Here is a 15,708-nt window from a genome sequence, read left to right as displayed (position 1 = left end):
TTGATGCCTAAAGAGGTGAAATGACCCAATATATCAAAATAAAAGTCAGTCTGTTTGTCTTATCTTGTGAATGGGATATTACAAGAACATCTTGAGGGAATTTATTCAAATTTAACCCAAACGTCCATTTGGACTCAAGAATTAGCTGATTAGAAGTTGGCGGTCGAAGGTCACTGTGACCTTGTGTCTGACTTATTTTTGTGAACGCAATATCTCAAAAAAAACCTTAAGGGAGTGTCCTCCGTTTGGCACAAACATCCACTTGGACTCAAACATGAACTGATTAGACTGCTGATTATTCCAGAGGTTTCCAGGGATTAAAATCTGCTGAATCCTTCAAACAAAACTGAAAATGCATCATTTTACTATTGCTTTCTCCTAAAATTATTATTATTATTGTATCCAAAATATCAAAAGTCAACTGCACTGTGACGTCATAGCGTTCTGCAAAGACATATTTCTGTCCGTTATCGTTGAAAATAGTTACGAAGCATCCACGTTTTAGAATATGTAGCTTTTTTGGAGCAACATCCACATTTGAAGCATTGTCTGCTGTCGTCGGATATGGATTTAAACCGCAACTTGATTCGCAGAGACATACAACCACGAGGCGGTAATTCTTTTTTTTTTCTTCTTCACAAAAAAAGTACGATAGGGTGCACATAAAATCAGAGGAATTAGACATAAACGCAGAGACATAGAAAGAAAAAGACAGATGAACAAGCAAAGAGAATAAATAAATAAAATTATGAGTTCCCTTGTTGAATTAACCATTTCATTGCAGGATTTTGGCCCTTTATACATTTGGGTCTTCCATCTCATACAGTTTGCATATTTTCTTTAATTCCATATGTTTATTATGGAGGTTCTGGTTTCAACTGTCTAATTGTGATATGTGTAAAAGCATTTGTAACTATAGATTTTGTATGTTAAAGCTTTCAAGAGTTGCTTTATTGTTGTTTTTAAAAATTTTCAGTGAATAATCTGTTTAATTCTTCCTGCAGGTACACAACCAAGCATCTGAATGATGAATCAACCAACAAGACTATCAAGAGCATGCTGCAGTAGGACTGAGCTGCTACAACTGCTTGCCTCACACCCTGCTGGGGGGAGACGCCACTCTCCTGACTGATGTCGGTGCACAGAATGTTTCTTTTTTGTTTGTTTGTTTGTTGCTTTTTTATATTTTAACAGAAAAAAGAGCTACAGCTCCGCCCTCTTTTATAATGCAAGATGCTACTGCCATTATGAACGTCTTTTTCTGTGCCAAAAAGATGTTGCTGAGATGTAATGTTTTCAATATAAAGGCCATGCGACAGTGGCAGCTAATGAAAGCATTGTGGACCCTCTGGTGTTTTTAAAACTTGTTTTTCCCTATATAAGGGACGGGAGTGCTTTGACTTGAAAATTTAAAAGAGAGAAATATATAGAGAAGTATATATTATTTTTGTTTGATTCGTTATTTAATATTACATCCTCTGCATGATGAAAATAATGTCTTTTACTTCTATTTAAAAAACTAATGGTTCAGTTTAATTTGCTCTGTTGTGCATTACGTTGTTGAAATGGTACTTGTCGAAATGAGATTTAAGAGTACTGTTTTTATATTTTTTATAGGTTTTAATTTGTGCATATGTCTTTTTTTCATAGTTGTGTTGTATTTTTCATTTGAAAACTTTAAACTGTGATGTGTGCAAAATCAAATTAAAATTGGGAGTCTGTACTGTAAATGGACAGTATGTTGTGGCTGGAGGAATAAAAGGAGAACTCTTGTTTTCTACAACTTGCCTTGTCAGGTTTGATCTCTTATCTCGTGTCATCGTCTCCAGATGGTTTTACATCAAGGAAGTTTCTTTACAAAGGTTTAGGGGTTTTTTTTCTCACGGGAAAAGCAGTAAAATTCACCTTCTCATGCTCAATCACTAAACAGTGAGGAAGAACCCTGTAGATCTCACAGCTTGATTAAAACACAATGACAAAAAGAGGCAGTTTATTTTCTTCGAAAGGAGCTCAGCTACCAGGAATTTTTTGACAGCATGCATTTTAGCATCTTTAGCCAAAAAAGTGAATATTGAACTTATGTGTCATTTGACAGAATGATAAAGATGTTGTGTGACTGCTTGTTGTGTGTCGACTGGACTGGATAATATTCAATATTCAATACTCAATATTTAGAACGTGCATTTGTCCCCCTCAGTTGAAATATGAAAGTAGCAGAGGACTTTTAATTAGACAAAAAATTAAATACTTTTGCAACATGAATTGCTGCAAAGAAATGCACAAATTGATGCAAGAATGCAAGAAATGAAGTGTCTGATGCTCAAAGTTTTTTGCTTAAGAACCCCTAAACCCCCCTTTTCATATGTGTCCCCCCAATACACCTTGCTTCCATGTACTGTGTGCACTATGTATTTAAAGGATAATTGACGGCTTCTTCATCTTTTTAATGGCAAATGGCAACCAGATGGAGCCTTACTACCAACATTTCTTCTTTGTGACTGTCTCATGCCAAACTATTTTCTGGCTGGTTTCCTTGTTAACTGGAGCAACCAGGATCATTGCAGCTTCTTTGGCTGCCATTGTCACCAGTTTGGTGATCCCTCACCTTCCTCTCAACATTGTGGGTGAGAGGTGTCTTGAGTTTCACACTAAACTTTTTGCCCGTTATGGCAACACTAACGTGGTACTCAAAGTGGACTGCATGAAACGCAAATTGAGAAACAGCACGGTTAATAATTTAACTACCACTTATTTGTTGTTGTAATTTTAAGCTATGTTTTTTGCCTGATGTAAAAGCTGTGTTGAGCTCTCACACTTTTGGCTTTTGTGTGGATTAAACAGTGATAGTGTTGATTACTGACCTGTAGAGGTGCTGATGGGTAGATTGCTTTTTCCCTTCTCTGTCTTAAGTCCTTATGCTCAGCGAAGTTAACCAACTGCAGTCTCTCGCTTTATATCTAATGTACAAAAATGAAAGTGGGAACAGTTAACAAGACAGCACTGACTAGTTCTACTAAGTTTCCCATTAAATGTTTTGCTTTTCTCGAGGATGAAGGCAAATATTTTTGGAGCTTTTGTTACATTTTTACTGAATGCGTGTCTACATTTGGTCTCTTTTTGCCTTTTGTAACTGCATTATGTCTGCTGTATAGCAAATGGCTCATTAAGAAACATCATTGTATGATATCAGTGACATGTGGTCATTTTCCTTTCATCAGAAAAAGCTTTTCTGAATCCCTTTTTCTGTTCTTACACATTACAGCTTCTCCTCTTTTACTCTCATCCAGGGAAAAAACCCAGCATAAATATCCTTTCCTATTATTTTCAATCCAATAACCTTTGCCTTTTTTTAAGTGTTTTTTTTTTTAGAGTGAGAAGAGTGCTACTCTTGGGTGGGCACTGCAGCACTATCAGCAGTGTGTTGGAGAACTTCTCAGGGTCAAAGACAGCGAGGCAGCATAGTGTGGATGGGTGTGTCCTCTGCAGCATCACTGCACTAACAGACATGGGAAAGGAAGGAAGCGGGAGGGAGTGAAGGAGGGAGGAAATAAAGTGGTTTAATCTTGGGGTGGGTTTTTAAGTCCTTGAGGGAGAGAATGGTTAAAAAAAAAGGGAAAGTGCTGCCCCCATAGCTCTAGTTGCATTTTTAAACGAATGAATGCAGCTTTATTGTGGTTGTAGAGAATGCAACACTCACAGACGAAAAAACTGCCTGTTTGTCACTGTGACCGTAACTTCTCAGTGGGTTAGAAGTAACCTTGCTCTAGTCTCCCACCGTGACCCTCAATGCAGAGGCTCTCAGTCATCCTGCACCATCAGCTGCTGCAGGCGGAGACGGCAGCTAAAATGTTTGGATGAATGAACCCTTTCTCAGTGGAGGGCTGTTGTGTTTAATCGAACAACAAGTCAACCTTTTCTCTGACGTGTTTAGATTCATCGCACCGGAAAATAGTGCTGTTTGGAGGTGTGGCTGTGGCCAAAATAACTCTAAAAATCATTTTAATCAAAGTACAAAAAAAGGTGCAATAAGGCGGAAAAGTGAGAAAATAGTTTAGGATCTCAGTCAGTGCAGAGATGTGAAAAATCTATATTTTTTTTCATTTATGCTCAATGCACTAAGAGTGCAAAGCATGAAAACATGTTGCAATAATAAGTAGCCTTTTCGTGATTCCTTTGCCTTTTTACACCTGCATTTGTGCACAACCTGAGCTTTTTTAAAGTTCCCATGTGTTAGTGTGCATATGAGTTATGTATTTCTAATACTCATTAAACCATTCAGTGACCCCATAGGGCCCTGTATGGAAGCATCTGGATTTGCTATGTTGCTTGACTCAGGTTTTTACCTTGATTTGATATCCGCTGATATATTTTCAGACCATCAAATAATAAATGAATAGTATTCCATTAAAACAAGGTGATCAGTTGTCATGGAGATAGTCGTGTCATGATGCACTACAAAAACAGCTGGAAATGACAAAGACAGACAAATTGTTTAAAATACCTGGTTTTGTTGCCTCAAACTGCCGAAAATGTCCTGATGTTTCAGTTAAAAAACCTGATTTAGTCACCACAAACATGGCTAGAAATGTTCAGAAAGTTTGTTAAAAACACCTGAATTTGTCTCCACGAAACCAGCCAGACATGCCCCAACTTTTCATGAAATGTCGTTAAAACTCCTGCTGGAAATGTCTGGATGTTTCACTAAAAATACCGATTTTGTCACGACAATCACGGCTGGAAATGTCAGTTGTCATAAACAGTGATCTACTGCTGTCTGCTTCTGCAACCGCCATCCACCGCCCCCTCTTCTCCCTCTGATTAGAAACTCGGCTATAATAAACATGTAACCTGAACTTTAGAAATGTTGATAAGATCCATACGAAGCGTACAGTTGTAACATATCTGTGATCTGCAGAAATGCATTATGCGAACATTATGAGCATCAGTAGAAAACTTTTCATTTCGTTTCTGGATAATTTCTTGTGTAGTCCACCGTAGCCTTCACTCATGGGCCCCTCACAGAGGAACATAATTCAGAGGAAGTAAATTACGATGTTGTTAACACCTTGCAGATAACATCTCTTTCTCATGACCCTAATCGCTCACCGTGTGGTTCACGCAGTCACAGCTTGGACAGAGAGGAACTGATGTTGTGTAAATAGATTTTAGGGTATCATGCAAAGAGGTGGCGGGTGTGAAGAGATGAGAACGTTTTCGTGTTTTTTGGGGTCAAGTCTGCCCCTTCTTATGTAACGTGGCCTCTTCTAAACACACACTGAGTTGATGTGTTGACAGTGTGTGCCACAGTGATCTGGCACAACTGTCAGTTATTTCTGAGTAAAGAGTTTCTTCTTTTATTCCAGCGAAAACCCCGGCAGCCTGTGAACAACTGTGTTTTGTCCATAAACCACAAGGCCCTAACACATTGCTCATCTGTCTCTTGGGTGAGACAAGTTCACTTTTCTGAGAAAGACAACGGCTATCCTCTGAGACCACCCCGCCACCCTTTCAACCAACCCCCTCACAGATGTAGACCCCCACCCCGGCAAAAAATCCCACTTCCTTCTGCACGTTGCTTTAATCGGGGGAGTCTTAGTTAATCAGTCGTGTCAAAACATTAACGGCTCATTGAGGATCACGTTTCATGCCAGCAAAACTGAACCAAGAGTGCTGTAATCTCTGTCCGTTGGGCAGATAGCACTATTTTCTTGGGCAAAGCATCAGAGCTTTATCAGGAACTAAGAGTCAGTGAAAGTATTGCCACACATCAGTGAGAGGCACAAGTTCCTCTAAAATACTGTCAAAGAAAGTGGACGTTGTACACCAAGAAAAATTTAGTTTTAGTGAACTGCTGCTCATAAACATCCTGCAACACATTTTTTTTAGATTTAGAGTTCGGACACATTGTGAGGAATGTCTTACCAAAGTGATGTGTTAGAGAAACATTCAGGTTTAAACATTTTTAATGATTAAAATAAGCAAATCAACACTTCTCCTTTGTTTTCTTCATGCAAGTTACTGCTGAAAATGTGAATAGTTATATGATGAACAATTAGAGGATTCGTCGATCCACAGGACATTAATGTGAAACTATTTCAGTAATTGATTGTCAGTTTGAGTCGTTTTCAAACAAAAATGTCCAATGTTACCTTGTTACAGCTTCTCAGTGATGAACATCTTATAGTAAACCAATAATTGATTGGTCTTGGAATAGTTGGAATAGTTTGATTAAGTATTATGGAAATTTTAATTGACATGTTTTACTTTTTCTTAATAAATTGGGTGACATGACAGGTTTGTAATCAGACAAACAAACAAGATCAACATAGATCTGGGATACTCTTCTTGCAAATTAAGATTCTCCCAAATTTCAAAGTAAATATGCTCTTCAATACTCTGAATCGAATATTAGGCCAACAAAAGAACAATTACTCAATTATGAGATTTCTTTGACAAAACATTTTGGGCTGGAGCCCCAAAACAACAAACTATATTGCTCCAGAGAGAAAATGGAGAGACTTATTTTGCTCTTTTTGTTGGTCAGGTTGCTAAAATTATGTACTTGATTTAACACCAGTTCCACCCAGAGTGCGATGACAGTTAGAGTAAGTGTAGCGTTGCGTGCAGATGAGTTATGATCATTCAGTGCCGATGCTTCACACCTTCACAAGATGCTGTGTGAGTGTGAGAGGCATCTTCAGTCGTTCTTTTTCTTGTTTTAAGTAGGAACGACGTTTTACATGTTGAGCCTGGTTGACATTTCACCAGCAGTTCACACATGGAAAAACAGCTCGCCGGGATGGAGGGGCACGCCACAAAGATTCAGGCTAAAGATTAGGACAGCTTTTGCTCTTCTAAGAGAAACGCACACTGGTTTATTTATTTGATATGGCTGATGATATGTGATATGGATTTTGTGGTTAAAATTTCTGGAAAATGCTAGCAAGTGGTTTTTAAAAAAATCGTTATGTCAGATTTCCAATGTCCACTAAAAACTTTCATGTTCAAAAGAAATATTGCTTTTTCTAAAAACAAAAAACGAAAGCTTAATAAAGGATATATAAGTTTTAAGTAATTTTATTTAATGTTATTTTTTAATGTGCTTGCAACTTATTGATGATTTAGAGAGAAAAAAAGATGAACCAAGTCATGGTACAACAAAAAAAACTGTTGTTATAAAAGCTTTTTAGATTTATTTATTTATCTATGGCTACTAAACAGTTAAATATTTATTTATCGAGTTATTAGTGATGTTTTAGACCCTGTTCATTTAGGTCTTTTGACATGTTTGTCAATTATGTCGTTTTACCCAATTGATTACAATCTTTTATGCATTAATAAATTATTCATTCACCAGTAATGTGGACGTCAGCTACAAGCTTAAAAATGATGGCTTAATATAATTAATTACCAGTTGCTAAAGCAATCTAAATAATTATAATGGTATTGCAAGTGAAGTGTCGTCATTGATACATTTGGTAGAAATCAGTTGTGTATCAGTTGTGTAAATTTGATGTTTGCCCAATTTATTACAATCTACGAAGCATTACAAATAATTAACTACTAATGAAGCAAGTAGCTACAACTTTACAAAATATGGCTTAATTAAAATTGATATTGAAATATCACCCGGCCATTCAAACATTTTTGCCAGTGTTTTCCCGTTTTGACAAACCAGTCACAACAAACATTCTGATTCAGGACTAAGAATAACCTCAAAGCTTCAGGTACAGATTGAAACTTGGACATAAAATTTTTTTGTCCGCGTATACAAAACTGTCGTGGCCACATTCACTTCCACTTGCAGTTTTGATACACCCTGCCTATTGCAATTTCCTCAGACGGAGGTCCTGAAGGGAGTCGACCGTTTTCTGTCTTTCTCTCGGACCATAAATCATGGCTCTGAGTCCTGATGACTGTGCAACTGTGGTTACAGTCTCCACCATGGAGGTTTGTCTTCAGCCATCCTGTCACTGAGTAATATCCGACAGAAAGGCGCAACATTCAAAATCAGAGGCCCGCTGTGTGTGAAATCTGCTGGTGTGGTCTCTCTAGGTTGTTGTGTTTCAGTGGTCGTCCTGTTCTGGCTCAATGGTGAAATAGTTTCAGTTTTTTTTTCTTGGTAACAGGAAGTCTTGGGTATGACAATGTGGAAATGTTTTAGACCTCTGAAACACTTGGCACCAGCAGCCGATTAGCTTAGCTTAGCATAAAGACTGAGAACAGGAGGGAACACCGAGCCCAGCTTTGCCCACAGGTTAAAAAAAATCCACATACCAGCAGCACCTCTAAAGCTAATTATGTAAAACTCTAAAAACCAAGGTGTAAAATGACAAGCGGGTTTATGTGTTGGACTTGTCATTTTTTTGCAGTTTTTTATCTACCTGAAATAACGAGCTTGTTTGTTTATTTATTTCCTTTAAGCGTATGATTGCCAAAACAGGCTTGAAATAAAAATATTGTTAATTGTTTTTTTGTAAATCTTCTGACTGCAGAATAAAATGGAATAAAATTAAAAAAGACATAATTTAACAAGATTTGTTTATTGCTGAGCTTTAGAGGTGTCGCTAGATGTCTTTCTTTACACTTTCGGCCAGGCTAGCTGTTCTCGCCTATTTCCAGTTTTCGTGCTAAGCTAAGGCAATTGTCCCCTGGCTCCAGTGTAGGCATAAGGCTATAAACTAGGCCCTTTTAAAGAGCCTGTTCAAGACAGGAATTTTGTGACATTATTCTGAATTGCCACTCTTTATTAAAGGTATGATTGTGGAAAATTGTTTTGCTTTTTAGCCAGCAGCGGAGGTAGCAACACCGATGTCTGTGTAAAAAGGACAGTTCGCAAAACGATACCAATAAATGAGACAGCTGTGAGGTTTTGGCGACATGCGGCCGAAAATATCTGTAAAATGGGAAAACAATAATGTCCAGGAGCTCCTTACTGTCCAGGCACTGATTTTGGGGAAGCAGGGTTTTTTTTATTTTATTTTGCATCTTTTAAACGCCTGCATAAATCTTTGTATCAATTTGTGCCTTCTCTCTAAATTCTAAAGTTTTTGCGGGTCTGCGAACACGGACTCCATGACTTCTTTTCTATCACTGCCGGTGTTGATAATTGATCCGCCGATCTGTTCACAGCTGGTTAGATCATATTGATGGGTGAGAGGAGCAGCTGTTTGTAAGTGAATGCAAACTTTTGACCCAGCAGATTGAACAGTTATGTTTCACTTTAAGTGCGCCTGACGCTCTGCTGTGCTGTCTCTGTTTTAAAATGCTGAAGGGTTTTTATATCACAATGGCGCTCCTAATGAACGGTTCAGCTCCAAAAATCAATTGGTGGTGGCAGATTTTTTTGTTGTGGCGGCCCGCCACAAAAAAAGTATTTGTAACCTTGGTGTCTGCTGTGTGTGCTGCACACATTATGCTACGTTGTGAGCAATAGTTTTCTGATCAAGAGAATTGATCCTGTTATAAAATAAATGCCTTCTTGCCACATTTTTGGATGTATTGTGCTGGTATTAATTGTGGCTGAATGGGAGCTGTCCGGTGCTGAATTCTTTCACCTTTGAACTTTTCTTTCTCTCTTTGCTTTTATTGCTTTGTGGTCACTTTTATTAGGCTTATAGCTGTGTTGTTGAATAATCTTTAAATTAAAAACTACATTTATACTGAATGCGTGAGGACCTCCTGATAAAGTAACTCTGAAGCCACAGAAGCAAACTATTTACTTAGCAACCCCAAGTATTTGTGGAACTCCCCCACAGCAATGTGAGTAAGAAAATCCTGGGCACGGCCATGCTCCTGCTACATATTTATCGTACGAACATTAGAGTTCATCTTCTCATCTTTCGCTTAGAAAGAATGCAGATTCCCTAAAATGTCAAATTGCTCCTTTAAGATCACATGACGTGTGTTACGCGGTGATATCCTGCATGCTTATTTGTTGTATTTAGTCTTGAGATGTGATGAATTAATGTGTGTAACTGTTCCTCATTTGTTTTCTAACATTCACATGATTTCGGAGATGTTTTGATGTTATGTCGTGTTGACAACAAAGTAATATTTTCACAAGGACACAGTTGTGACAGCTTCGAGATCAGAGAATAATTATTTATGTTGAGACAAATTGCTTTCCCTCTTGTGATCACAACAGGAAAAGAAAACATCTTCATGCAGGTCTCTTGAGTTTTCTGTAGTTGTATCTATGCAGCTCAGATGAGTGTTTTTGGGAATGATATGTCCCCTTAACAAATAGACAGCCAAATTTGTATTTTGTATGCATTTTTTTCACAATTTTTCTTTATTATCTTCACAGTGCTCACATTTAGGAAGAGTCAATGGATGCTGTATGACTATTACAGATCATTGGAGCGGCAGAAGTAGAAATGAGATTTATTGATTTGAAAATGTTTGCTGATTATATCTTAAAAATCATAGATTGTGGCAGCGATACTTTTGGCTCTAAAGTGTTTCCCTCCTAAGTCTGATAGAGTGTATTCATATTGAATTAGAAACCAGGCTGTGTGTGTGTGTGTGTGTGTGTGTGTGTGTGTGTGTGTGTGTGTGTGTGTGTGTGTGTGTGTGTGTGTGTGTGTAGAGAAGGGAGGGGTGTGTCAGCCGGTGCAGTGCTGCTGCCGCTGACTTTAGCCGTAGTCGAGAAGCTCCAGCTGCTACTGAGCGTTCACATTACTGTAATCAAGCCCTGTTGGCAGCAGTCACACTGTTCCTCTCCACCTCCTGCCCTCATGCCATGTTTCAGGATTATCTTACATTACTAGAAAGGGCGCTGTAAAAGATGTGCTGGCTTAAATAAGACTTTTTGGGTGAGCAGATTTTTGCACAAGGGGTTATTGAATGTCATTGCACTTGGTTGCAGTGCAGCTTTACAGCTTTTTTTTTTTTTTCATTTTTGATAAAGACAACATGAAACTTAAGGCAGATCCATCCTTCAGCAAGATTCAAGTGGAAATAAAATGATCTCACTTGATTTCATGACACGATTTCAGCACTAAAGATGCATGTTTGTTGCAGTGCTCAGCCCTCACCAGCAGCACTGACCTATTACTCTGCAGGGCGTGTCTCACGACAAATGAATGGACACCGGCAGTAACTACAGCTGCAGTGATTTGTATCCCTTTTTTTTCTTTTAACATCAGGTTTAACATCATGTCACTTCACAAAGCACATCCTCTGCAGCAGTTAATCAAGGCTGCACCCAAAATAACAAGAATCCAGCAAGGTTACCTATTCATAAAATCCTTTTTTTTGATATAATAATAATGTGCTTGGGAGAAAAAAAACTTCCCAATGTCAAGATCATTTCTGACTTCTTCACACCCACATGTGCACACTTGGTGTGGTTGTGAGCCTGCAGGTGGTGCAGTAGCATCAGCTTTGGCTCGTAGCTCTGTCTGTCAGCCTCTCCCTGACTGGAAGAAGAGCTGCTGACTGGAACACATTTCCTCCGCTCTGCTCTGCAGAGGGAAAACACTGATTCAGCTCTTATGGGAGCACCCCGTCTCTGGGGTTAGTGGGGCCGAGGATATCACCACGGCTGATAAAGACACACACTTCCCATCCTCATAACTCTCTGACACCATCTGAGCACGCAATTTAAAGATTTCTAATATAACACAAGTATTGATTTGCTGTTAATTAAGCCTAAATGTAGCTTCTGATGATACTGAAGATTTTTTTGCACACGTTTTGTAAAGTAAAAGTGACATTATTCTCATGATGTGTCTGATGTTTCAGGATCTTGCATTTGCTAATCACAGTGCAGTATTGAGGCAGGTGATATGTGATAGCGGCCTTGGGGTGATGATATCTAAACCCAGTTGCTGGGTGGACGACCTTCTCTGGTCTTTACAGCCTGGCAACACCCTAACACCTTCACATGCCCCTGCAGAGCTTATCCCCCCCTCTTTTCCTCCTCCTTCCTCTTTTACATCACCCCTCCTCAACCACCACCAAACCCTCACCCTCCGCTGCTGCTCCGCATGAATAATGCAAGGGAGCTCCTCGATCGTCGCTACCAACATGCCACGGCATGTTTTATTCACACTAAAGTCAGACAGATCTCCCCTTCGCCGCTGCCCAGATCCGTGAGCTGCCCGTCGGCCTCAAAGACATCAGTGTGTCTGCTCGCTCAGTCTCCTTGACCTGCACATCCCTGCAGAGGAGAGAGACCCCAGTTTTAAATGGGAGTGCAGAGCTGGAGGTAAATATTTGCATTTAATTCCGGACACCCTGTCACATCCTGGTGAAAGTTAATGCACTGCATTCAGTCGTCCTTTTCCCTTTCAATTTAGCTGCCGCCTTGCTGTTGTTTGTTTGCACCTTTTCAAGGTGGCATCATTTCTACACGCTTAAAAACACAGTGAAGTAAAAGCAGATAGCTTTCCTATTCCATGTTACTTTCATCATTGTTCTTCTGCCTTTAATGTGTGCTGAATTTATCTCAAAACCCCTCTCCTCTTACATTCATTACATTTCACATTCACATTCTTCACTTTGGGTCTTAAAGACAAAATGGCACCAGTTTTTGGTGGGGCAATCTATGTAAAGGGTCAATAATAAGAGCTAATTTGGGTCAGGTATCCCCTTAAATCATCAAACTGCACTAAACGTCCTGATCTTGTGAGCTGTAGAAACCTGTGGTGTAATATCCAGATTCAAAGAGGTCTGTTGGGATATCAAATAACAAACCGTTTTAATTGTGGCCAAAGTTGATGGAAGTTTTAAATTCCTCATTCCTCCTGTACTTCCTGTTACACCAATGCAGGTGAGGCAGGTGACTGAGTCAAGCCAGACTCAAACTGCACACATATTCTGTTTCACGTCCCAATACATCACACCATAGGACTCCCAACTGCTTCTTCACTGTGTTTATGAGCCAAGGAACACCACACTGTGTTGTTTTTTCATTTAAACCTTTTTTTATTTGGATTTTCAGTAACAGGAGATGAAACACTGTAAAATCTGACAACTCGAAATAATCTTGGAAACTGATTGCACTGAAAAAAGAAAGTCAATTTAACTATAAATCTTAATTTTATTTATTTTTTGTTTTTAAAGAAAGGAAAGACAGCGGCAGGCGTACGTGCAGCAGCTCAGCACTCCTCGAGCGGGTGCTCTTGAATTGTTACTTTTCTAATTTACTTACTCCTGCACATTACTGTGTATTTATGTTTGAACTGGTGTGTGTATGGGTATCCATGTGTGATATATCTTAACACTGTTTATTTATATATTGTCACTATGTTTTTTTAAACTTTATCTTATGCCCTTTTACTCTGTTTGAGCCCTGCTGTCAGTGTTGTATTTACCTATTTTTGTGAAGTTATTGCAACTTAAAAATGACAAATGAAATTACAACGTTCTTTCTGATTGTTAGCAGCTTCAGTGAATCAAATTAGTTTGACTTAACTTGATCATCACAAAGAGGATTTTGCTAATGAAGTTAGGAGATCCGCGAGTTCTGTTTGCTTAACATCTTTAATAAAATACAAACTGATTAGTTTTCAGCCAGCAGAATACAGATATATAGCACAGCATACTTGATTTACTGAAGTTGCTAAAACTTTGAGGGATTGATTTAATTGAACTTGTCATTTTTTTAAGTGCACAAAATTCAGCTAATAGAACTGAATTTTAAGTAAACCTAACAATTTGATATAAAGTTAACATAAATAAACAAATAAATAAATAAATAAATACATTTTTAATAATTATATTGACTTACACTTTTCAAGGCTATCAGTTTCAAAGATTTTTTTATGGTGAAATAAACTTGTCTGATTTTACAGTGTAGTCACATTATACACAATACTGTGACATGACCTTCACATATGACCAAAACATACTCCATGATATGGACACAGAACAAATAATTAAAAACACACAACAGGCACACAGTGTGTCACTGTTACAAATGTTTACCTGGACTGTTGTCCTGAAGGTGAGACATTCTCGAAACTCAACTGTTTTGTGTATCATTTGAACATGCATGCACCCATGAGTAACCACCTGTGTTCCTGTTTTCAAAACAACACGCTTCTCTAACTCTAACAGACGCTGTTGCCACATCAGAGTTTTTCACCCTTATCTGGCAGCCGATCACCTCCGCTCATTATCCTATGGCACGGTCCGAGAGGCTGCTTTGGTCACGCGTTACCGACCCTCCATGGCCACGTCAGAGAGGGATGACAGGACTTTGATGAACCATGTGTTACCCTACGGGACTCTTGTCTCTGCACCTTTCTGGAGTATTTGATTTATTATTCATTTGTGTTCCCGCCATGGCTGAGCAGTCATTAGCAGGAAGTGTCCCACATTCAATACTGAGGCTTTCTGTTCAAGTTCGGTCCCATTTTGTCCCCAAAATATTCAGCTTCCATTGACTGGAGACTGTTTTCAACGATACTAACCTCCTGCACCTCTGAAACAGGTTAAACAGCGACTGCCAACGCCCAACTCACTCATCCCCCAACAATATCTTTCATCATCCTGTCTCTCTTTAGTATGCACTCCCAAAAACGATCCCTCACCTCTGAGTGGCGAAACGTCCAGTGTCCAGATGGTCCGTCATGGCAGGCTCTTCATCCTTGGAAGCATCGTTAAGTGCTAAGATTGGCTGTTACCAAGCACAAATACTGTTGCTTAGACAAAGAATACAAGCACTTTTAATATCCCAAATTCTGAACATGTTATTTTATTTTACTGTTTTTAGTTTTCTGACTGCATTTTGAAGATAAAGTCAGTGGTGTGTTATTAGAATTTTTTTACTCTCTTGACCCACATACAGATAAAACTTGTTTTGTTTTGCAACAAAGGCCTAGATCATAATAAACTGTATATGTTTTGTGATGATGCTCCTGAAAAGGATTTAAGAATGACATGCTTACATCCACTTCATGGGTCATATTTATGTTTTGGCCTGTTTAACCCTTTGACACCCGGAGCAAATTTCTTTGGAAAACACAGGGAGAAGGCAAAAAGCAACTTCAGAAGCAAATACCCCAACATTAACAAAAAATTAATAAACGAAATAAAAAAAGATAAAGACAATAAAAACACAAAACGGGGAAATTACATAAATGCTTAGAATTATAATTATTTTCTGTAACTTGTGCATCTGAAAGCAGCACAAGAAAGCTGTCCATCCAAGTTTCAAAGGGTTAACTTTTTTTTTCTGAAACTGTACAATGTCTTTCTTTAATGCACACTGTACTATCATTATTGCTCTGACATTTTAATAGAGTATTTTACTGACATTTTGCATGACATTTCAATTCATACTATACTACAATGTCTTTTTAAAATGATTTTTCATTGCATGCTATACTATAACATTTTTTATGATTTCAGTGACATATTATGCTATGATTTGTCATAGAACAGTATGTACCAAAAAATGCCCAAAATTGCACAGAAGCTTCATAGTATTGAATGTCAAAAAATTACCAAAAATGGCACAAAAACCTCATAATGTAGTATGTCATCAAAAATTACCCAAAATGCCACAAAAACTTTATATCATACTATGTCATCAAATTGACCAAAAAACTTCATAATATGGCATGTAGTGAAAAACGACCCAAAATGGCACACAAAAGTCATAGGGCTCTATTTAGACTATCTATAGCGCATGGTCTAAAGCGCGTGGTGCAAATGCATTTTGGGCGTGCCAAAATCCATTTTGCTAGTGAAATG

The 15,708-nt window shown here is 38.4% G+C and overlaps 1 protein-coding gene across 2 annotated transcripts in view; it reads left to right on the top strand.

Annotated features, from left to right (window-relative positions):
* The window catches only part of cyribb (CYFIP related Rac1 interactor Bb), a 43,946-nt gene extending 42,163 nt beyond the window's left edge, over positions 1 to 1,783 (top strand). For both annotated transcript variants that reach the window (XM_042510253.2, XM_042510252.2), the window contains one exon: positions 1,005 to 1,783. In XM_042510253.2, coding sequence (XP_042366187.1) covers positions 1,005 to 1,068 — 64 coding nt within the window. In that variant the 3' untranslated portion in view covers positions 1,069 to 1,783. The remainder of the gene's footprint in view (positions 1 to 1,004) is intronic.
* The last annotated feature ends 13,925 nt before the right edge of the window (positions 1,784 to 15,708 follow it).

Source organism: Plectropomus leopardus, chromosome 21 (genome assembly GCF_026936395.1).
Source record: "Plectropomus leopardus strain MGB_pleo_1.0 chromosome 21, ASM2693639v1, whole genome shotgun sequence".
Taxonomy (NCBI): Eukaryota; Metazoa; Chordata; class Actinopteri; order Perciformes; family Serranidae; genus Plectropomus; species Plectropomus leopardus.
The sequence above is the reverse complement of the archived record's forward strand: the minus strand, read 5'-3'. Positions and strand labels throughout refer to the sequence as shown.